Here is a 24,510-nt window from a genome sequence, read left to right as displayed (position 1 = left end):
TAAGAGGCAGTGACGCAGCATAACGGCGAAAATCACGAGAAAACACGCATGCGCGCATTGAACAGCCTGGCGCAGCTTTTGATTTGTTAGGCTGTTGCGGGAACCCCACTACTTTTTAGTCCATTACAGTATTTTGTTCTGCGTGCCGCTGAGAAAATATTAGGCGAGGAAACGTGCTGCTTTTCTGAGTGGTGAGATTCGTAAGCAAAATGATCCCATCAGACATCTTTGCTATCGCGCTTCACGTTGTGCAACGCATTTTATCATTGCTTTCTTACCAGTGCGAGCGAAGAAATCGTTGTCCTTCTTTTGTGCTTGCTATCGAGAAAAGCAATTCATTTCTGGCAAGAAGTCTGCGCTATTAATTGCAATAAGGAAGCTTCTAATCAGCAGGACCTGCAGTGACAGATACCTTTTTGCGGCAGGAATGTGCTGTGTGACCCATAGTAAAAAGAAAATTCTGATGCTCACGCATCATAATAATTGGGTGCATGTCGCATTACACCCAGCTCAAGTTCTGCCACTTCCCCCTTATTATAGCTCGATGACGACGTTTGGAAAATAAAAAAGGATGGAGATGATAACGGTGCTCAAAAGATATGGGAATGTGGTCTGGCTCCCGAAACAGCCTATAGCAGAGATCTGAACTGCTGATAACATGCACGCGCGCGAGGGCATTTTAGTACAGTTCGCTGCTGTGCCCCGTTATCGCCGACAAGATCGGCGCTTGCGCGTTCAGGTAAAAAAAAAAAAGCATTGAGAGGGTTACACGTTCATGCACGGATAATGCTCGTATTGGTATCAGTGGTACAAATTAAAGCCCCTCAATTTATGCAAGGCTGGTGCCCCTTCCTCGCTCCCTATCAATAGAAAACTTCATCCTACTGCTGCTCACGGTGCAGCTTTCAGTTCTCGCAGAGAACTTCGTTGGACAACGCGCAAGCAGCTACTCTAGTCCTTGAGCAATTCACTGGGAACAAGCCAGAAAAGACGACGAAGGAAAAATAAAGGACAAAGCACAAGCGCTCACCCGCAGTTCTATTATTGTTGGGGCAAAAAGCGACATCAATGTCAGAAAAGGCGCGTGTGTGGCGTCCTTTTTAAGGACTCATGCTGTCGTGAACAAAATGTGTACCGCTTTTGCGGCGGCTCCGATTGGCCGAGGTGAGACGACGTCATCGAGGTCTCGACCAATCACAGAGCACCATCACAGTATGAGCGATTGCGTGTCTTAAATGACCGTATGCCAATCAACGACCAATTATTAATTAATGACTAATTAAGTCATTCATTGGTATATAATTAATTATTGGCGAAATAATTGAAATATAGCAACTACTTATTAATAACTACTAATTAGTGCAAGTTGCTTAGCAGAATGCGGAACTCAGGCTTTCGCCTTTCCCTACTTTAGTCGCTAAAATCCCTCGTAACTTTTGTCGTCATTTTGTAGCGGCACTTAGCAACGAATCCGTACCATCTAGACCGAACTTCAGAAAGTTGGAATCTATCATTTTACGTTCTGCTAGCGAAATGCAACCGGACTCAAGTCACTAAAGTGCTCCTCGCGAAAGTTGTCCGGAAACGAACAAAAGCTCGTAATTCAAATCGACATTCTCCTTTGAAAGAGTCACAGGGCATCAAGCATGTAATGCGCTGTCTCTAAAGGAATACACTGATTGTGCTTGCTTCCCGGATTTATCTTACGCTAAAAACCAGCGCCTTTCACTTAGGGTTGCCAATTGAATTCATCAGCCGGAGCTGCTTATGCGCCAAAACGTCCCATATAAAAAAAACTTTAATTCCTCACTTGAGCAGGTCGAGGTGCCATTTATGATGATGCATTGCAGACCAGCCTTCATGCAGACGTCTTGTTGTTCTATGTTGCACTCTTTAGGCTTTCTTTCTACAGGAAACGGTTATAAAAGGGCATCGCCTAATTATTCTTGAATAACCGTAATAACCAAAAAGAAATAATTAGCGATGTGTGCTTGTTTTGAAAGATAGTGATCGTATTTAATACTTGTGAACTCTCCTCGATCGGAATAGGCAAGCTTCAGTCCAAGAGAATATTGAATTCTCGAAGATTCTCATTTGGCAATAAATAATCCCCATAATTTTGCACTGCACCGTCTACTAGCATCACGGCTATAGGTCCAAATAATTCTTCTCTATTGCTTTGCTTACAAATAAAGATAGCTTTGATTGACTAAATGATTTGATTGATTGATTGATTAATTAATTAATTAATTAATTAATTAATTAATTAATTAATTAATTAATTAATTAATTAATTAATTGATTGATTGATTGATTGATTGATTGATTGATTGATTGATTGATTGATTGATTGATTGATTGATTGATTGATTGATTGATTGATTGATTGATTGATTGATCGATCGATCGATCGATCGATTGGAACATGCAGCTTTCTCAGAGCAGATTTCACCACCTCGCATTCTTTCCCTACCTGAAGACGGGAAGTACATGCAAGTAGAGACAGCGATTTGGGCAATGATGGCTTCGTGGGCTTCAGATGCTAGTCAATTTGTGGATGGACTAGCTCAGAATAGTAGTGTGCAGTCTCTTTGTTGGCTTCGAAGTCATCCTCATTTAGAGAGCACCTAGGCTTCTAGCAAGCATATTGGACTTTTAAACGCTGAATTTATACCTGGGTTCCTATTGCCAGCTTGCGTCGTTATTGACACAATCTCAGCGGAAGCAGACGTGGTGGCCACTTCCGATTACGGTGACAATCATATAACTTGAAGTCAGGGAGATAATGACACTTTCGAGAACGATGCAGACTCAGAATACAGACCCTGTTCTAATCCACTTCGTGTTGCCAATCTCGAGGCTAAACTGCGATCATCTGTGAACCCATTTAGTCTTTTTAATGCTGTAGAGAACGTTAAGGCAGTTTAGGTGCGGGGCTGTTTTTTACTATATACAGTGCAGGAAAGTCCACTCAGTCCAGCCTTAATATTTTCGGCTTTCAATCTATCCTAAGTGGACTATATACTGTTTACAAAAATAGCTGTGCTTGCCTGTCATGTAAGATCAATTAAATTTCGTAATACACATTCCCTTTTGGCAACCGAAAAAATAGTTTAGTTAATTTTAGTTCTTCTTGAGTAAAGAATACTCTATCACGGACATATTGTCTGCTGCTACGTAATCTACACATGCACATCACACGGAGGTCTTCCTCGTAGCGTTCTGCTTACCGTTACAGACGACAAAGTCTTCTATGCGGTCGTCGCATTCTCTGCCCAGTTTCTCACATTTTTCTTTCATGGCATCATCGCACAGTTTTATTGTTTGATCTGTTGAGAACAGTCAGAAAAAGAAAACACCCTTTTGGTGAAACAGTTTATTTAAAAAAAGATACCTGTCTCGAAGCGCAGCTTCTTACGAATGGCAGTGATGTACTCTGTAGACATCTGTTGTTAACATTTTAACCAACTGCTAATCATTTTTTGTATATATATTACACTCTGGAAAGTATATCTTGGCATGAAGGCCCCTTTTACTTTGTTTTTATTTTCTTCATTGAACTGAAACTCATTAGGTCTCATAGTTGTCCAGTAAGAACGCTGGCATGGTTTCTAGACCACTCTATTTTGTGTCTGTGACGCCGCCATGTAATATTTCTAATTCGGCAAAAAAAAAAAAAGAACATTTTGCTATAACAAAACGGCGCACCGGTCAACTTGTGTCCTTGTATACTGTCCCATATTTTGTCCCCAACAAGGCACCGATAAAAGAGGGACAAGCTTAATCGCGTAGAACAACATGGACACCGTTTGAGTTGTCATCTTAGCTCTTCCATCTGTATTTACTTTTCCTTCTTGCTTTTCTTAATTTTATAACCATTTTTCAAAAGGAATGGTAAGAGCACGCATTCTTAATGAGGACAACGTGTCTCACCAAAAAATTAGCTTTTCATGTAAGAGCCCGCGTTCAGGTGATGCTGCGACTCTTCGGAATTCCCACTCCCTACCAGCGTATTCCATGCATTTCAAAACTGTGCAACCATATTTCCCGTAAGCGCTATTGGGGAAGGGGGGGTGCTTAACTATGACGTATGGAATCCACATGAGCCAGTCGAGCCTGCCGGCATGATTTGGAGGACGAATCTCTACATATTTACTTCGTCCTTAACAGCAAAACATTAGTGGGTGAGCGAGACAGGAAAACGCAAATAGCGAAATGGGTGTTTAGTACCCTCACGTGGTCCTGTTTCCAGCTATAATAACCGCCATTCGAATTCCGGCTGTGCATAGTATTTAATTACTTGCCAGTATCGTTTTATTCAGATGATCCGCTAAGACGAACAAGTGAAATTATATGAATAAGAACAAACATGAGACCGAAGTGGCAATAAATACGTGCGCTTTTATTTTTTTAGCTTAATTTCCTTGTTCGTGTTAATTCTAAGCATGACCGCTGCAGGCTCACTTCGTCAAGAATAACTCAACGTCAGCGTTGCGAGCGCAATTGTTGTGATAACGGCAGGTGGCCGTGCACTGGCTGGCCGTCAGGTGGTATCACGGGACATGGCCGAGTTGGCAGCGGTTGGCAACTCGGGCTTCGCCTTTGAGGTAAGAAATCAGAATCAAGCCTTTCAGTATACCATTAGATTTCGAGTCATACACGCTGCAACTACGCCACGAAGGCATTTTCGTAAGGCTTGGTTCAATAGGGATATCTACGTACGTCGAGTGATCCTTCATATATTCCTGTATTTTATGCCAATTATACTCATCTGGTGGCAAGTCATAGAAGCGCAAATAAAACATAACTGATTTAGCGAAGAGAAAAGGGCGTATGCATCAAGCAGGCTCCACAAGGCAGCCAATCAATATGAATCAGCCCTTCAAGGCTGAACTTAGTGGTTTATGGAAAATCGCCTGGCTACGGAGTCGCCAAATTATGTGTAGCCTATAGCTATTGCAAACGACGAATTCGAAGGAGCGCTGCCATAACCATTAACTTAAAAAAGAAGGGGTGTTCTCTAAAGCTTTGCAAACTGAGTGAATTCGATACTTGGTTAAGCATGAAGCTTAACCTAACCACACGAAAAGCACAGGACGTTCAGTAATGGAGCGCTACCGTCAGTGATGTACACAGCACAAAAAAAAAAAAAAAAGCCTATTAGCACTACAGCACAGCTGATAGCCCCCACTCTCATTGTCCAGGCTGACCTACTGAAGCGTGCACATTTTGTTCGTGTTCCAATCGACAAAATTTGAGTGATTAGGTCTGGCGTAGTTCTTGAAGTTTCGTCACTTGTCCGTATTGGATTGTAAAACATCTATTATCAGCAATGAGCGATTTGTGGGCACTACACTTCAATGGCCTAAAGTCCGTTGCTCTCAGCGACCTTAAGTCATTTAGACCTAAGCCTCAAAAGAAGAGGAAGGCGAGAAAAGATGAAAAACTAAAAACCATTTGTACTCTTAAGCTGCGAAAACATGAAAGTATTGGCACGTAGAAAAAAGAAGAAGCATTTAGAAGAACAAAAACAAAAACCTTTTGCCGACGATTACGTTACTTCCTAATGCGAAATTTGAGCGCAGCTCATCAGCTGTTTCACCTTTTCGATAGATTGAGGCAAATATTTCAAGCAAGACATGTATGTACAATTACAGACTGTTTATTGTTATTTTTTACACATATTCCTTCAAGAAACACTCCACTATGTGGTTGTTGTTGTGGCTGTGGGAAGAAGGAAAAGAAAATGCACGGGCCTACTCCTGACTCTGTAGCTGAGCCACCTCCGCTGCCTAATAATAATTTATAATTGGTTCACAGGAAGGGAAAGGCGCGTTATCTGTCATACGTGTTTCTGTGGACACTTGAACCGCGCCGTAAGCGAAGGGAGGAAGGTGGGAGTGAAAGTTGAAAGAGAGAAAGAGGAGCCGTAGTGGAGGGCTACGGAATAATTTCGACCGCCTGAGGATCTTTAACGTGCGCTGTACGGACAACAGAGAGAAAGTAGAGAAGAAAGAAGAAGAGGGAGAGAAATACGCGCGCCGCAACAGCCGTCGTCCACCACCTAAGCGGTGCTTGTTTTTGTTGTAGCTACAGGAAGAAGGAAAAGAAAATGCACGGGCCTGCTACTGGCTCTGTAGCTGAGCCACCTCCGCTGCCTCGTCCAAACAGAAGAGAAAATATAGAAGAAAGAAAAGGAAGAGAGAGAGAAAGATGCGCGCCGCAACAACAGCCATCGTCCACCACCGAAGCGGTGGCGGGTGCAGTGACGGCCTACAACAGATAAAAATTCGGTGACAGGCTAGCCCCCGCCGCAAGCGCCGGTGACCTACCTGTCCCAGCCCCATCAGGGGGGTCCCTAAGCGGTGGTGGACGACGGCTGTTGCGGCGCGCGTCGTTCTCTTCCGTTTTTCTTTTTCTTTATTCTCTATTTTCTCTTCTGTCCGCACGCGGCAGCGGAGGTAGCTCAGCTACAGAGCCAGTAGCAGGTCCGTGCATTTTCGTTTCCTTCTTCCTACAGCCGCAACAAGTCAGACACATCGCCTCGCTTCTGCTAGGAAGTAACGGCGAGCTACGGAGACAGATGAACAGCGTGAGGAGCGTCTCGCTCGACGGCGTGCTCAAGGTGCAGCTAGGCGGTTGATCTTTTCGTGAATCCTGCTCATCTGACAATAATCCAGACTAGCATGATAGATGCTCTGAACAGCGAAGCTGACTCTGTATCGATGTGTTCATTCACCAGTGAAGAACTACAAGCCGGGCTAAGGCTTTCGCAACCTGTCAGGCTTAACCAAAACTAAGCCCCAGCGAATGTTTTCTGTAAGCCAATTACAGAACGCCACTGAATTTTAACGTGTTCAACTGAACGCCGGTTGTGTTCGACAAGGGCCCGCGATGTACCGTGTACCGCAGCAACGCTCAGGCTTTCGCATTTCTCAACTACAGATTCTGCAATTCTCTCTGATTGTTTCTCATTATTTATGGACGTCATCGATTCGTCAACAGTATTGTTTCTGCATATGAATTCGGTTTTCACTTCGCTTTGCTACTTTACGTTCCTAATATAGTTAGACTTGGTAGTTTAAAGCACGGTTCGCTCTGTTGCAGACAAGGGCCCACAGTAAAGCCGTGCAAATAATAACTCAAAATGATAGAAATATAATGGTAATTGCCCTTTAATTGAGGGTCTGGCATGAATAACGCTCACCTAGGCACATTGAGGTGTTGCGGATGACTCGGCATTCCATCTGCTGATCCTTGCACACCTTCTTCATCTCATCATTGCATTTTCCCGGCTCTTTCTCTGTCAAATGAAGAAAAGACGTTTCGTGTATGTAAATTTTCTGATCAATGGGATTTTATCAGTGTAAGTTTAGACGATGTGATTATGGTTTTATGTTTATATTTCTATATATTCTCAAGATTGGTTGGTTTGTGGGGTTCAACGTCCCAAAGCGACTCAGGCTATGAGAGACGCCGTAGTGGAGGACTCCGGAAATTTCTACCACCTGGGGTTCTTTAACGTGCACTGACATCGCACAGTGCACGGGCGCCTCGATCCCACGCCCTTGGGAACAGTAGTCGAGCGCCGTAACCACTGCGCCACCCCGGCGGGGTTTATAATCTCAAAATTAAATTGATTTATAGGAAGGGAAAGGCGTTGTAACTGTCTCACTTGTTTTCTGTGGACATCTCAACCACGCGGTAAGGGAAGGGAGGAAGGTGGGATTGAAGGTGGAAAGAGAGAAAGAGGAGCCGTAGTGGAGGGCTACGGAGTAATTTCGACCACCTGGGGATCTTTAACGTGCGCTGACATCGCACAGCACACGGACGCCTCTTCGTTTCGCCTCCATCGAAACGCAGCCGCCAAGGTCGGGTTCGAACTGTCGTTCGAATCCGGGTACTCCGGCACAGTAGTCGGGCATCTTACCACTGCACCACCCCGGCGGGGCATAATCTCAAGATTACGTTCAGAAGAGGGCGAATACGAGACGAAAGAGGGGTAAGCAATTATGCTGATACACCGAGCACGGGTTTTGCTCCCTTTCTTGTCCCATCCTCCTTAGCACTGTTTTATTTTTTTCTTCAACATTACGTACCTGGCAAGCCACAATTTTAACGCGGTAGCGTTAAGGAGCTCGTGTCGCCGAAAAGCCGGTGTCGGTGGCGGCGTTGGCCGTGAGCGATAAATCCCGGCATGCACTTCATTAATAAAAAGCAACTTCCAAGATGGGCTGGGTGGGAATCGAACCAGGGTCTCCGGAGTGTGAGACGGAGACGCTACCACTCAGCTGTGGAACGTTATACTCCGGTGTATATCGGTAATTATGAGCATGTTACTTAAGAAGTCGCAGTTACACGAGTAGCGAAGTACGTTTCCGCTACATTTCTTCTGCGCTCTGCGCACATGCAGAGCCATCTTGCGGCAAACACAGAAGAACCCCCTCCTCGCAATGTGCGGCGCTGCCCCGACACGTGGCGCGCCACTCGCCCCTGACGTTTCGCCGTGCACCCTCACCGGTTGTAGAATCTAGCGTCTTTCCTTTCTTTAGATCACTATCTTCACTCACGGGGTGGCGCAGTGGTTACGGCGCTCGACTACTGTTCCCAAGGACGCGGGATCGAATCCCGGCCTCGGCGGCCGCTTTTCGATGGAGGCGAAAAGCAAGGTGCCCGTGTGCTGTGCGATGTCAGTGCACGTTAAAGAACCCCAGGTGGTCGAAATTTCCGGAGTCCTCCACTACGGCGTCTCTCATAGCCTGAGTCGCTTTGGGACGTTAAACCAAACCAAACCAATCACTCACCCGCTTCTCCCCTTCGGGCCGCGCGGGTACCGGTGCGAGGATGCCCCAATACCCTTGCGTTTAATAAGTTATCTCGATGAGGTGCAATAACGCTATCGCGTTCCACTCTTGAAGGCGAAGCTTAAGCGTCCTCCAAATTTTCCAACTCTACCATGCTTGTTTGCAACAACGCGGAATTTAGAAATGTGGAAATCTTTACCGACTTCCTTTCTCATAACAGATTTTTTTTATATAACGTTGTTTATTGCCTCACGGCAGATTTTTCTTCGTGAGTGATGAATGACCTAGTGTAAAAGTTTTCTTCTATTGAATAATAATAATAATAATAATAATAATTGGTTCATAGGAAGGGAAAGGCGCTGTATCTGTCACATTCTTTATGTGGACACCTGAACCACGCTTTAATGGAAGAGAGGAAGGTGTGGTAGCGGAGCTGCTGTCTGGCTCGAGTATATTGTTGTTTGGTCGCAGTAGCGTTGCCTTGCGTCATGACATCAAGAGCGCTACATTTTGGTGGAGAGTGCGGTTGCGATTCCCCTGCATCACCCCGCCATTGACGCGCCCCTGGATCCTCGTCGTAGACGCCGCATTGCTGATCTTCCGCCACTGTTCATTACCATGCTACCGCCAACTGAGTCTACCTCTGTGCTTCTTACCACTTCAAGTCAAGCGGCTTCCGCCCTTTATCCACCGGACCGGGAGCCCCGCTCTTTTGCTGGCGCAGTGGGAGAGGATGTGGACGACTGGCTCTGCCACTACCGACGGGTGAGCCGCTACAACCGTTGGGACGCCGCCACACAGCTAGACAATGTCGCATTTTTTCTTACCGACACCGCCCTTCTTTGGTTTGAAAACCACGAGGACACGCTGACGACATGGGAGTGCATTGTCGCTGAACTTAAACAGTGCTTCGGCGACTCTTCAGCGCGAAGGAAACGGGCCGAGCAGACCCTCACCCATCGTTCCCAACTACCCGGCGAGACCTGAACTATACCTATACCGAAGAGGTCCTCAAGTTGCGCAAGACAATAGACTCTCGCATGTCGGATGAGGACAAAGTGGGGCAACTTCTGAAGGGCATAACTTTCTCATCGCTAAAGATGATCTCTCGACTGTCTCCGCTGTCCGTCACCACATCCGCACACTAAAGACTCGTCGAATAACACCTAAGTTTGGAAGACTAGCCAATGTGACAAACGTCGCCAGTGTTGACGAGCATGTCTCGACGGATCTTACATCGACTATCCGACCAATAATTCGTAAAGAGCTGCTTCGCCTCGATTCTCACGGCCGGCACACCTCACCAGTGTCCTCCCAGCCATATTTTCCGTGCGAATCTGCCTACGTGCTGCAGTCACAGCCTGAGTACACTTCTGTTCACACAGCACACCCTGCCTCTACCAACGAATGGCCGCAGCAATATTTCGCAAGCCCTGTTTCTTCGAGGCATCCTAATCAGCGTAACGACCTTCGCCCACGAGGACCTAGGCGATCATCCAGGTTTACAGATCAGCGCGACCCTGGCTCTTATTGACACCCTGACATCGAGTACTTTCAGGACCAACCTTCTCTCCCCCCTGCTCCCATATTTTACCGGTGCCGCATCTCGGGCTATATCTCAAGACAATACCGCCGCCATCCGCCAACACTGGATGACCGACCAACGTACTCAGGAACGACCAGTGCTCACAGTGATCACCTAATTGACTCTCATCGATCCGCACGGCCAGTTTCAGCCCGGTGGCGTGCGCAACCACTCCCCAGCTTCCGACCGGAGTCTAATTCCACCGCCTGCATTTCGTGCTCGTCGTTCGCCGTCTCCGCGGCGTCGCTCCCAGTCACCACCTCCGGGAAACTAGGCGCCGCGGCCGATGGAGGTGAGGCCGCCGGAGAACGATCGCTACTCGCAGAAATACCTCCTTCGTGACTATGCTAAAAAATAAGATCCATGTGTCAGCTGACGGTATTTTCACAATGGCGTTAGTGGACACGGGTGCAACCATTTCGATTATGAGCTTATCATTGAAAAACTTGCTGGGACCCAAAGTAACGTTTTCTTGAAACGGAAATGCTAACTTCCATAGCGTTAGTGGCGATTGGTTGTACCCGGTTGGAGTGTGTAGCGTGTGTCTTGGAGGAACCGCGTTTCCAGCGGAATTAGTCATGCTGCCCCACTCTACACATAATGTAATTCTTGGAATCGATTTGTGCGATTTTCTGCGCCTCATACTTTTCATCCGTAGACCTTCGGTCTGGATACTGGCAGATTCCGATGCACACAGCAGATAAGCAGACCGCCTTCATCACTCCCGATGGGCTGTTAGAATTTAACGCTATGCCCTTCGGTTTGTGCAATACACCTGTGACCTGCGACGTTTGAAAGATTCGTGGATTCTATACTACGCGGACTGAAATGGGAGGTCTTTATGTGCTATCTGGACGACGTAGTCATCTTTGGTCGGTCATTCAAAGGGCACAACGACCGCCTAGTGCTCGTGCTGAACTGCTTGCGCCAAGCTGGCCTCGTGCTGAATTCAAAGAAGTACAGTTTTGGTGAGCGACAGGCGTTGGTGCTTGGTCACCTCGTCGATGGTGATGGCGTCCGGCCTGATCCTCAGAAGACCGTAGCTGTTGCCGCGTTTCAGCAACCTCGAAATGTGAAGGAGCTCTGCAGTTTTTTGGGGCTTTGCTCTTATTTCCGACGCTTCATCCCTCATTTCGCAGACGTCGCCTACCCGCTCACGTGCATGCTACATAAAGACGCTCCGTTCCAGTGGACATCTGAGTACGACTCGTCTTTCCGGCAACTGAAGTTCCTATTAACATCACATCCTATTTTATGGCACTTCAACCCTTCTGCTCCAACGGAAGTGCATACTGACGCAAGTGGAATAGGCATCGGTGCTGTCCTCGTTCAGCGCTATGATGACCGCTAACATGTGATTACTTACGCCAGTCGGACTTTAAGCAAGACTGAGCGCAACTACACCATCCTAGAGCAGGAGTGTCTGGCAGTTGTTTTCGCCGTGCAGCGCTATCGCTGCTACCTATACGGACGGCCTTTCGTAGTAGTAACAGACCACCATTTCCTATGTTGGTTGCTCAATCTCCGAGATCCGTCTGGTCGCCTGGCCCGCTGGGCTCTTCGATTACAAGAATACTACTATACTATTTCATACAAGTGTGGCCGACGGCACGCAGATGCGGACTGCCTCTCGCGGTTGCCACTTGCCACGACAGAATGTGACGCGGACGACTTCGAGCATTACATCGCTGCTTTATCTACGAGTTTTCTCGATATTCGCACCTTTCGAACAGAGCAACACAGCGACCAGCACCAGAAACCGTTCTTGAAGGCTGCTCAAGACCCAACCTCGAACAGCCAGTTTTGTGTGCGCGATAGCCTGCTGTACAAGAAGGTTTACTCAGACACTGGCCGTCGGTTCCAACTGGTAGTACCTGAAAGCCTCCGTCTGTCTGTTTTACGCGCCATGCATGACAATCCAGCTTCCGGACACCTGGGATCGGCGAGAACTTTGCACCGCACTCAGGAGCGATTCTACTGGCCCCAGATGCGCCACATGATTGGCCAGTATGTGGCCAGCTGTCCTCAGTGTCAAAGTCACAAAAGTCCTACTGGTGTAGCCCCCGGAATGCTTCACCTTGTAATGCCGGCCAAGGCTCCTTTTCAGAAAGTCGGAGCTGATGGTCCTTTCCCAAAGTCGCAAAAAGGCAATCGTTAGGTTGTTGTATGTGTGGATCATCTCACTCCCTACTGAGAGACGGCCTCTCTTCCCGCCGCTGCAGCCTACCAAGTGTTTCTTTTTATGCTGCATTCAGTCATCTTGCGACATGGTCCCCCGAGAGTTGTTATACATGACAGAGGCCGTCAGTTTACTGTCGATGTAATAGAAGAACTTCTCCGTTTATGCGCATCTGATTTCAGGCATTCGACTCCTTGCCACCCCCAGACAAATGGTTCAACAGAGTGCACCAACAGAACGCTAACCAATATGCTTGGAATGTACGTCGCTTCGGACCATAAAAACTGCGACTGTGTTCTCCCATTCATTACATACGCATTCAACACTGCCAGTCATGAGACCACAGGATACAGTCCGTTCTTCCTCCTGTACGCCCGCTCCCTGCGACACATCCTAAATACTATCCTCCCATTCTCCACTGACGACGACCCGTGCTTAGCGGAAACTCTCTGCCTGGCTGAAGAAGCGCGGCGGATAGCCCGATTGCGGAGTGTGGCGTCACAAGAAAGATCAAAAGATCGCTATGACAACCACCATCGCCAGATCACCTATCTCCCCGGTGACCTAGTCTGGCTTTGGAAACCTATGAGGAAGCGCGGCTTACACAAGAAAATGCTGGCACGGTACACCGGCCCATGTGTAGTTTTAGAGCGACTCGGCGAACTAAACTACCGGATTGCAGGCCTTACGGCCAGTGGATGACGTTCAGCGAACACTGAGGTTAAGCATGTCGCCCGCCTGAAGAAGTGCCATACTCGTGACAACACCTGAATCGCCCGAATGGCTTTGTTTGCAAAAGGGGGGGGGGGGTAAATGTTTCACACTAGATGGATGAAGAAGAGGAGCTGAGAGTGGAGGAGGACGAAGAAGAAGTATGTGGTAGCGTAGTTGCTGTCTGGCTCGAGTGTAGTGTTGTTTGGTCGCAGTAGCGTTGCCTTACGTCGCGACATCAAGAGCGCTACAATATTATGGAGTACGCAATAGTTTGTAGAAACCAGAAAAACCATCACTGATAACATTCCCTCACCTTTGCAAACGACCACATCGTAAGTATTATCATCGCACACTTTGCCCAACTCTTCACACCTTTTCCCCACTTCACTGCAATCCTGTGCGTGTGCATCTGTAAAGGTATACAAGAAAATAAATCGCTAACATGTACCAATAATAATATCACGAATAGAGACACTGAACACATCTATTTGAATCTTGTCCTCCGTCGTCTACTCCTGCCTGTTAGAGGTCTTTAATTGTACTGTTACAAGTTGGCTATCAATGGGCTATTGTTAAAAATGTCATTTCCCCGATTTCAGGAACATGGTCTCCCCAGCTAAATTTTAATTCTGAACTGAAATATGTGGCGGGAACCGTTTGAACCCTCCCAGCATCTAAGAATTACCAGCATGCCACAGTCAGTTGACAGTCGACAGCTGACGTGGCCGAGTATTTATTTGCCGGCTAGTTATGGGACAACACAAAATTAGCTGGCATGATCGAGTTCAAGTAAGCTTTCAACTTTTGCAGTAGCTTCCATATGAAAAGGTGAATTTAGAAACGAACACATCGAACGAAGCCTTTGCACTCCTGTTTGAAGTTTCGCCTGACAAAACCACGAGCATGCCGCTGGGAGGCCCTAGTTCGTATTTGGCATGGCAGGCACTGCTGGGAGATTTGCTAGAAGGAAGTGCATTCCACTATAAGTGACTCAGAAAGAAGCATTATGCATTAGCGTAACCATGCATCAGGCTTTATATAGTCAACTGACGCGCATGCGTAAAGCCACATAAATCTAAATAATCGCCAATAGTTTCTCCTTCCTACTAAAAGCCTGTCTTTCTGAGCGCCTTCCACGAGGAGCCAATAAACTTGGCTATCATGTTCTCCTTTTCTACATGCACAGAAACGTCACAGCGAGTACCTACCTATGCAGACCGATACATTCCTGATGACCTTGCAATCCATGCTTGATTTCTTGCAGATCTTCTCCATTACAGTGCCGCATTTTTGGGGCTTTGGCTCTGTCGAGAGCAGAAAAGGTGCAACACATATCGGGTATATATTTTTCCCTTTTTTTACTCGTCTTACGTCGATGCATGGACTCAATGAAAATCAAGAGCTTATAAACGCAAACACAAAGGTTCTTTATAGCTTTTATTCACAATGTTCCAGCTGAATGTTTTTGTGTTATTTGGTTTTTAAACTTTAGCATCAAAGAAAAAACGTACTATCGGGGACATAAGTGCCCAGGACGCGGCTTCGCCGGCTGGAGAGTGAAAAACTGCATCGTTGCGCCAGCTAGTGGCAGTTCACCTGGTCCGAGATCAAGGAGGAGCGCATGAGCGCCCTAGCTAGCACGTAAGCATGTACTGACGGTGCCTTCACGCGAGTTGCTCTTCACCCAGGAGTCTTCCGCCAGATGCCGCAATATGGGCATCTGCTACACGCGCTGCTGCGATAGAATGACACTTGTCTGTCGTTTGCCAAAGGACGCAATAATTTGTTGAACAGAGGTGCAGGCTGTTTTTATTCTTATTGCTTCCAACAGCGGCTGTCTTCGCAGACAACCGAAAAGTGGTTTTGTGGAATGGAAAAATGGTGCACGCCCCCTTATCGGCATTTGATAGCGCATGATTTAAACCCACCAAATGTGCGCCGGCCAAGAGACAATGGCAGCGAAAGCTTGTGCAAGTCAGTCACTGCTTCTCAGAGATGGCCCCTCCTATTACAGTTGAAGAGAGGAAATTAATTGTGCGCTGGGGGGAGGGGGGGGCTTTGTTGAAGGTGTGCCTCAAAAATAGATCGCTCGGCTCACTGGCCATTCGAAGTGGGCAGTGCCACGTATTATAAAGGCGTTCCGTGATGAGCAAGGGCGACGTACCAACGCTCCTCGTTCTGGACGGTCAAGGGCAACTGACGGCGAGACAGATCTTCGCATAGTAGGTGCCGCAGTTGCCGATCCATTTATGAGCGCCAAAAGCATCAAGAAGGAGCTATCCTTGAATATCTCTTGCAAGACCATCAAAAGGAGACCGCACGAGTGCGGGCTAAACAACTATGTCGCTGTCCAGAAGCCCGTCTTCAGGGAAGCACAGCGACAGGCGAGGCTTCACTTCGCTCGTACACATGAGCAGTGGAGTTCTGCCGACAGGTCCGAGGTTGTCTTCACAGAAGAGTATACCTTTTCGACAAGGTGGGACCAGAAGCGGCGCATTTGGCGTCCCATGAATTGCAGGTATGATTATAGTCCTTTACATTACTGTCAAAAAGAATGGAAAAATTTTTCTCTGCCATTCATGGAACCGGAAGCATTGCGGAGCTTTCTCAGTTCCTTTAGTTTTTGTGAAGCTTTATTCTATTCCTTCGCTACAGAAACTCGCTTTAAATTCATTCGCACGCAAAATTGGCACCGTAACTGTTAATGCATAACTGTGCTTCTGCATACGCACAAAAAGACGAACAATCATATTTACGCCCTCAGATCAATGAAAATATTAGCTATTCGTAACCCGCCAGAAGAAAAACTCGGACTTTGCCCAGTTTTCCCACTTTCGTTTTTCAAAAAGGGGGTTACACGCCAAAATACACGGACAAAAAAAAGTAACTCCTTTGTGGCGCATAACCAACTTTCTGCAGGATGGATGTCCACCAATTAGTACAGCTTACTGCTCTCTTTTCACCGTTCTCTTCATCTCCTTCGTGCAGATACTTGCCAGAGTACACTCAAATAGTCCTACCTAGTGGGCGCTGTGCTGCTGCTGTTTGGGGAGCCATAAGCAAGGAAGGAGTGGGGCCGCTTGTAAGAATATGTGGTCACTTCGACGCGGACGCCTACTGCGAGATCATAAAAACCACTCTTGTGCGGTATGTTCTTGACGATCCGTTTCCGGACGGGTGCTACCTGCTGCAGCAAGATCGCAGCCCAGTGCCTGAAAAGTGAGCGCAACGCATACCCGTGCTGGAGTGGCCACCCAATGGCGCCGACATGAACCCAATTGAAAACATTTGGGGCATCCTCAAAAGGAACTTGCTGTCAAAAAACCTCGGTGGTTCCACACAGACGGATTGTGGAATGCAATACAGCAAGAGGGGAAAAAGCTGCCTGATCATCCCGAATGCATAATCCGCCTTTACGAGTCAGTGCCTCGCAGACTGCAACAAATCATTGCGGTGGAGGGAAAATTTTCCAGGTATTAAGCCAAAGCCACGGTACTTTCTATAGCTATGCTGAGCATGCCAAGATGTTTTTGTTATTAGGCGAATAAAAAGTTTTCTCGCCCCTGACTGAATTTTTTTCCTCATATCTAAGGCATGAATTCGAGATGTTTTTCTCGGCTGCAAGTAAACGTGATGGTAGCATCACCGTTACCAAGGAAAGCATAGAATTTTCAAGACATCGGCTTCCAAACTCGCTCCTTTTTAAAATTGAAAACAAAGCATCAGACAAAAAATCACCTGATTAAAGCCCAGTAATTTCTCCACAACCGTTGCGCCCAGTTAACGGCAATCATTGAGAATATGCATGTGTTTTACTCATGCAATAAACAGCCGACGCTTGAATGAAGCTTTAACTTCTCAGAAGAAAACCACTGTTGCAAACGATAAGAATAAAAACAGCCTGCCATTCAGTGCACGTTTTTTCGAGAGCATATTGCGTCCAAATGGCAGAAGACATATGACTAGTACCTTGTCATTCTAGCGCAGCAGCACGTATAGCACACGAGCACAGTGATGCCCATATGGCGGCATCTGGCGGAAGGCTCCTGGCTGAAGAGCAACTTGCGTGAAGGCATCGTCAGTACATGCTTACGCGCTAGCTAGGAAGCACATGCGCTCCTCCTTGATCTCGAACCAGGTGAACTGCCACTTGATGGCGCAACGATGCAGTTTATTGCAGAAAAATGAGCATGATAGCTACTGCTACCACCCCGTTTCAAAGGGGACGCTCCTATATCCCATCCATCCATCCATCCATCCATCCATCGCTCTCCGGCCGGGGGAGCCGTGTCATGGGCACTTCTGTCCCCGATAGTACGTCTCTAAATATGGGCAGAACCTTCCATCTTGACGATGAAACTTTTACGACGCACGAAAGAAGTAAGGAGCAAGAGCGAGAAAGGCGGGAAGTGATTCCATTTGATACGTTGCGTAAAGCGAAGTTTCCCCTGGCGCGTTGGAAAGCTACCCATGAGCCTGCTATAGAAAAAGAAAACATACTGTACCCTTCACTCGACAACCTTCACTCGCCTGCGACAGCGGTACTACTGGCGTGGGATGTACCGTTATGTTCGTCGGTTCGTCCAGTCCTGCCAAGAGTGTCAGCGCCGAAAACACCCACCTCGCCAGCCCGCCGCTCCTCTGCAGCCGCTAACCTGCCCAGCTCAGCCCTTCGAGCGCGTTGGAATCGACCTGTACGGCCCGCTTCCTACCACATCAACAGGCAGTCGCTGGATCGTCGTTGCAATTGATCATCTCACACGCTACGCCGAAACGGCGTCTTTGCCATCTGCTACAGCCCAAGGCATGGCCTCCTTCATCCTCCATCACATCATTCTTCGCCACGGGGCTGTTGTGAAACAGACAAATGTAACGGCTGCAGGCCTCCGTCTTTCCAGCCAGCAGCGACCTTCTCAGAAGAAGCGAAGCCGACAGGAAGCGTCGAACATGAAAAGGGCGTTCCCGGTCGTGGGGAGCAACGGGAGCGCTTTCCACGAAGGCTACTCACCAACGCCGCTCTGTAAACAGCCGCGCTCATAAATTTTGAGACCGCGGCGCCGGCGCAGGGCTGTCGGAGCTGAGGAGGCGAGCGCCGGAAGTAACGGGGAAAGGAGGAAGACGGCGGCCAAGTGTTTCAAGTCGGCGACGCAAGCCAGAAGCTTTTTTGTACCCCGTCCCTTTCGGACGTGCCATGTATTCGTGTGCAATATAGTCATCTGTTTTGTTTTCCTCTAAAAACGTAGTTGTCTCTTTACTTTTGTCTAATGTCGAACCCAAGCTCAAAAGTTATCTCACATATTGGTGCCGAAACCCGGGCGGGATTAGATCAAAGTTTCTTGTGAGCCTTTCATCATTGTGTGTGAGCGGACGACATCGTACCGGCTGCCCCCTAGGAAAAGCCTCAACGAAGACAAGGGTGAAGTCACCGAGAACCATGGAAAAACTTAAAGTGAAGAGGAGAGCGCGGCGGGGACAAAATACAGTCCTGATCAAGGAGGTCGCAACAGCAGTCCAGAGCCGGGATGCCAGCGTCGAGACCCTGACAACTCTGTTGTACCGACTGGAATGCAGTAATAACGAACTGCGAAAAATCAACGAGGAGTTAGAGGCTTCTATGCCAGAAGAGACGTTCGAGTCGGAATGCATCGAGACCATCCAATACGACGACAGAGCGATTCACGCCATCGGACAGCTAAAAGGAAGAATAGCTGCAGTGGAGACGACTACGGCTTCATCGCGCGACGTGGCCACGACACAAGCGATAACATCAGCGCCGCCACAAACCGGGATCAAGCTTCCAAAGCTGCAACTGCAGACATTTAACGGTGAGCTGTCCAATTGGCAACCATTTTGGGAATGCTACAGGAGCGCTGTGCATGAAAATGAGGGCCTCTCCAAAGCTGAGAAAATGCACTATTTGAGAACGTTGCTCTCCGGACCCGCCTTGGCAGCCATCAAGGGACTGCAGGCCACAGAAGCATGCTACAGCGATGCTGTAGAAATACTGACAAGAAGGTTCGGCGACAAGAGTAGAATTGAGCAGGAGCACCTCTCAAGATTAAGAGCATTGCCCGCTGTTTTGTCATCAAGTGATGTACGGGGGCTCCGCCATCTGCATGATCACGTGCAAGCTCACGTTAGCGGACTCAAAGGACTAGGAGTCAGCCCGTCAACATACGCGGCAATGTTGACTGAAATCATTCTGTCGGTTCTGCCGAGAGAGCTAGTGGTCGAATTTCATCGGCAGGCTAGCCGAGCGACAAGGAAAAATATTGAGCTCGAATTGGCCACTGATTCCTCAGCTACGACAAGCGAAAAAAGCGAGGAAAGACTTAAAGAAGTGTTAGAATTTCTCCTATTGGAAACAGAAAGCAATGAGAGATGCATGGGAAATGCCAATTTTGTGCATGAAAGTCACAAACCCAAGCGCAGTACCCAAGACGACCGCCAAACCCGCGTACGGAAATTCTCCCCAACTGCAAGTGCCGCGGTGCTGCATGCTAATTCTTCCAAGGCCGAAAACTGTTTCTTTTGTTCATCTCAAGAGCACAATACAGAAGGCTGCCCATCAGCCCTCTCCATCGGTGAAAAAAGGAACTAACTAGCCAAGGCAAGACGATGCTTTCGCTGTACAAAGTGGGGCCACCAAGCTAAAGACTGCCGACGACAGATTAGTTGCATGCACTGCAAAAAGCGGCACGCGTCGTCAGTTTGCAATCCCAATTGGATATCGGGCAGCAGCATAACGAAAGCAGGAGAGACAAATATGGCACCTGCTCATACCACAGCCAACGTACACGCTGCTATTGGCAAAGAAGAAAATAAAGAAGTGGCTCTGCAGACGTTCCGCGCATGGGCTGTTGGGGACAGGATACATACGCGGAGTGTTGGATGGAGGAAGTTAGCGCACCTTTATCCTAGAAGACGTCTCACAAACGCTGAAACTGAGAGTCTTGGGAGAGAAGGACTTCCAACTAAACACATTCGGCGGGGCGAACACAGATGTCCGAAAATGCAGAGTTGTTGAGCTTCGCCTACGGGGACAGTATGACCAAAACGAAACGAAGGTGGACGCTGTCGAAGTACCATTTATATGCAGCGATGTTATGCAGGTCCCAGTGGAGCACAACTTTGTACAAGAGATGGAGAAGAATGGGGCATTGATAGCCGACAAATTTCTATGCACCGGCATGCCAGCAGTGCCTGGCATTGGCATACTAATCGGGTCAGACCACCTGTGGAGATTCGTAACAGGAGAACTTCGCCGTTCCAAAGAGGACGAATGATTAACTGCCGTGAACACCACCTTAGGGTAGACTTTCCAAGGTCCTTTCAACGTCACCAGCGCATTCACTTTGGTAACGAACGTGTGTGTGCTGAAAATTGGAATCGAATCCGCTGACCAAATTACACTACAGAAATTTTGGGAGTTGGATGCAATCGGCATTAATGACAAGCCTGAAAATCAAACATGTGAACCGTCAGTTCTAGATATTGCACGGACAGGCGACCGCTACGAGGTTGCGCTGCCATGGAAAGAAAACTGTGCTGAGCTGGCGGATAACAAAGTTATGGCGGTGCATCGACTAAGCAGTTTGACAAAGCGCCTTAGTCGCAACAAGGAAATGATGCAAAAGTACGACTCAGCAATTAGAAGTTACATGGAAGCCGGACAGGCGGAAAGGGTTCCTCAGGGAACGAAGACCGGCCATGTGTATTATATGCCACACCAACCAGTTTTCAGAAATGAGTCGACCACTACCAAACTGCGCGTAGTGTTCGATGCCTCATCGCACGCTCCCGGCAAAGAGTCACTGAACGATCATCTAGAAAAAGGGCCGAAACTGATCAGTGACTTAGTACGCATATTAGTGCGATTCCGCCTGCATGAGGTGGCACTTGTTGCCGATATAGAGAAGGCATTTCTGCAAATCAGTGTCCAACCTGAAGACCGAGATGCATTGAGATTCCTTTGGTACAGCAGCCTACCTATTGCCGGAGAACCGTTGCCCAACGTAGAAGAATGGAGAATGTGTATAGTACCGTTTGGCACTACAGCAAGCCCCTACCTGCTCACAGCCACACTTCTCCATCCCTTCGAGAAGGAAACGGGCGCTCTGAAAGAAACAGCAAACATACTGAAGGAGTCATTCTATGTAGACGACTTGGTAACGGGAACGAAATCAGACGGCGAGGCACTAAAAATAGCAACGGAAGCAGCAGACATAATGAAGAATGCAGGAATGCGCCTGCGAAAGTGGACCTCAAATTCGGCCGCAGTACGAAGTGCCCTGAGCAGTGAGGACTGCGCTGCCTCTGACGAGACACAAAAGGTACTTGGCCTTCACTGGGTGCCCGCGAATGACAGCATGACAATATCGCTCACAAGCGTGCTAACTAACGTGAGCACAGGCAACAAAACTAAACGTGCGGTATTGCAGGCGTCATCAAGAGTGTTTGACCCATTGGGTCTTGTGTCTCCATTTGTCGTCCGGGCGAAGATATTATTTCAGAGAATGTGGGAAAAGGGGTTAAGTTGGGACGAGCCTTTGCCCCTTGATTTGGAAGCTGAGTGGACACATTGGTGTTCAGATCTCGTGAAGCTCAAGCAACTACATTTCCCACGCTGCATCGTGCCCAATAATGGAATTTCTTGGCAGTTGCACACTTTCTGCGATGCAAGCCCCCAGGCTTACGGATCCTGTGCCTACTTGAGGATTCAGAACGACAATGGGAAGGTGAGCGTCAGCCTTCTTTTTGCAAAGTCAAGAGTAGCACCTCTGAAGGCTCTGTCTTTACCTCGACTCGAATTAATGGCAGCCTTGATTGGAACAAGGATGGCAACGTATTTGCAATATATAGTCCCTCAGAAAGTGGAAACGTATTTTTGGTCTGATTCAACAATTTGTCTACATTGGATCAAGAGCTCATCCAAAAACTGGAAGCCTTTCGTGCGGAATCGAGTTGAAGAAATACAAAGTGCCAGCCACCCAGAACAATAAACCCACTGCCCGGGTGCGGACAATCCAGCCGACTGCCTCACTCGAGGAATGAAAGCAGAGACACTCTTGACAAGCAGATATTGGTGGAACGGTCCTGATTGGCTCGCTAAATCCGCAGGTAACTGGCCATCGAAATGTCTGCTCGAGTGCGACAACGTATTAGTAGATGACGAAAGAAAGAAGCAGTCGAGCCAGCTCCTGATTGAGGCATCGCATCTGCCACCTTTGTTACAGGCAGACACTTTCAGCAGTTACACTCGCTTGCTGAGAGTCAGTGCATGGGTGATGAGATTTGTGAAAAACTGCCGCACTGAAAACAAAACCACTCATGCATACCTCACAACAGCAGAGATACGTGACGCTGAAAAATATTGGATAAGGCTGGCTCAGCTGGAGTGTTTCCAGTTAGAGATGAATGCTCTGTCTCTTGGGGAGAACCTACCGACATCATCGCGGATACTACAGTTCAAGCCCTTCCTTGACGCAGACGGTTTGATACGTGTAACTGGAAGACTTCAGTTTTCACCATTTCCTGAAGATATCAAACACCCAGTGCTTCTTCCAAGAGACCATGCGATCACAAAACTTGTCATACAAGCAGCTCACCTGCGGACCCTCCACGGTGGGCTACAGACAACGATGACGGAACTTCGCGAGAAGTTTTGGATCCAAAGCTGTCGACAAGTAGCGAAGAAGATAATAGCCAGGTGTCCTGTTTGCCTCCGAGACCGAATAAAGCCGGCGACCGCTCCAACAGCGCCTCTCCCAAGTGATAGAGTGAGTGGTGGCCATGCTTTCGATGTCACTGGCATTGACTTTGCAGGACCGTTATACACAACGACCAAGAAAGTTAGCTCCAAAAGCTACATTGCCCTTTTTACCTGCGCTACAACGAGGGCCATTCATTTGGAGCTTGTCTCCAATTTAACTACAGAGTGTTTTCTGCTGGCCTTGAGACGGTTTGTTGCTCGGAGAGGAATGCCATCGGTCATTTATAGCGACAACGCATTGACATTTAAGAAGGCATCTAAGGACGTCAAGACACTGTGGAACATTGCTCGCAGTAGAGAAACGCAGGACTACTGCAGTTCACGTCAAATCAGCTGGAAATTCATAATTGAAAAAGCAGCCTGGTGGGGAGGCTGGTAGGAACGGATGGTTAAATCCGTAAAAATCGCCCTACGGAAAATCCTCGGTAGTCAGAGCCTCTCCTTCGAAGAGCTTGCTACCGTACTGACCGATGTAGAAGCCACCATAAACTCCCGACCGCTAACGTACACGACAAATGATCCGGGGGAGCCACCTATTCTGACACCGTCACATTTGTTGACTGGCAGGAGGCTGACTTCCCTCCCTGAAACACGCTCAGCCCGTGTTCCGTCGGCCACTGCTTCGGACATTACTCGTCGCTTCAAGTGCCGACAATCTATCGTCAACTCATTTTGGAAGCGATGGCGAAGAGAGTACCTCTTGCAACTACGGTCGGCTCACACAGCGGCAGCAAGTCCGGCCAACACCCTGCAAGTAGGTGACATCGTCATTGTCCACGAAGATAATGCACCAAAGCACATGTGGCATACCGCTCGCGTTGTGGAACTTTTCAAAGGTCGAGATGGCCACGTGCGTTCTTGCGCCATAAAGATGCCATCGGGAACGCAGCTACGGCGACCGGTGCAACTCCTTTACCCTCTAGAGACGAATGTAAAATGAGTATACTCATTTGGGGGGGGGGGGGGGAGTGTGTTGTGAAACAGACAAATGTAACGGCTGCAGGCCTCCGTCTTTCCAGCCAGCAGCGACCTTCTCAGAAGAAGCGAAGCCGACAGGAAGCGTCGAACATGAAAAGGGCGTTCCCGGTCGTGGGGAGCAACGGGAGCGCTTTCTACGAAGGCTACTCACCAACGCCGCTCTGTAAACAGCCGCGCTCATAAATTTTGAGACCGCGGCGCCGGCGCAGGGCTGTCGGAGCTGAGGAGGCGAGCGCCGGAAGTAACAGGGAAAGGAGGAAGACGGCGGCCAAGTGTTTCAAGTCGGCGACGCAAGCCAGAAGCTTTTTTGTACCCCGTCCCTTTCGGACGTGCCATGTATTCGTGTGCAATATAGTCATCTGTTTTGTTTTCCTCTAAAAACGTAGTTGTCTCTTTACTTTTGTCTAATGTCGAACCCAAGCTCAAAAGTTATCTCACAGGGGCTCCCAAAGAATTGCTGAGTGACAGAGGTCCCGCG

At 48.1% G+C, this 24,510-nt stretch overlaps 1 protein-coding gene across 1 annotated transcript; it reads left to right on the top strand.

Annotated features, from left to right (window-relative positions):
* The first annotated feature begins 21,312 nt into the window (after nucleotides 1–21,312).
* On the top strand, nucleotides 21,313–24,199 carry LOC146190159 (uncharacterized). The gene is made up of 2 exons (XM_084605426.1): nucleotides 21,313–22,020; nucleotides 24,074–24,199. Exons 1-2 carry the CDS (start codon nucleotides 21,313–21,315, stop codon nucleotides 24,197–24,199), a joined length of 834 nt encoding a protein of 277 aa, XP_084461552.1.
* The last annotated feature ends 311 nt before the right edge of the window (nucleotides 24,200–24,510 follow it).

The sequence above is a fragment of the Amblyomma maculatum genome, chromosome 5 (genome assembly GCF_055883805.1).
Source record: "Amblyomma maculatum isolate TAMU_Amacu chromosome 5, ASM5588380v1, whole genome shotgun sequence".
Classification (NCBI taxonomy): domain Eukaryota; kingdom Metazoa; phylum Arthropoda; class Arachnida; order Ixodida; family Ixodidae; genus Amblyomma; species Amblyomma maculatum.
The sequence above is the reverse complement of the archived record's forward strand: the minus strand, read 5'-3'. Positions and strand labels throughout refer to the sequence as shown.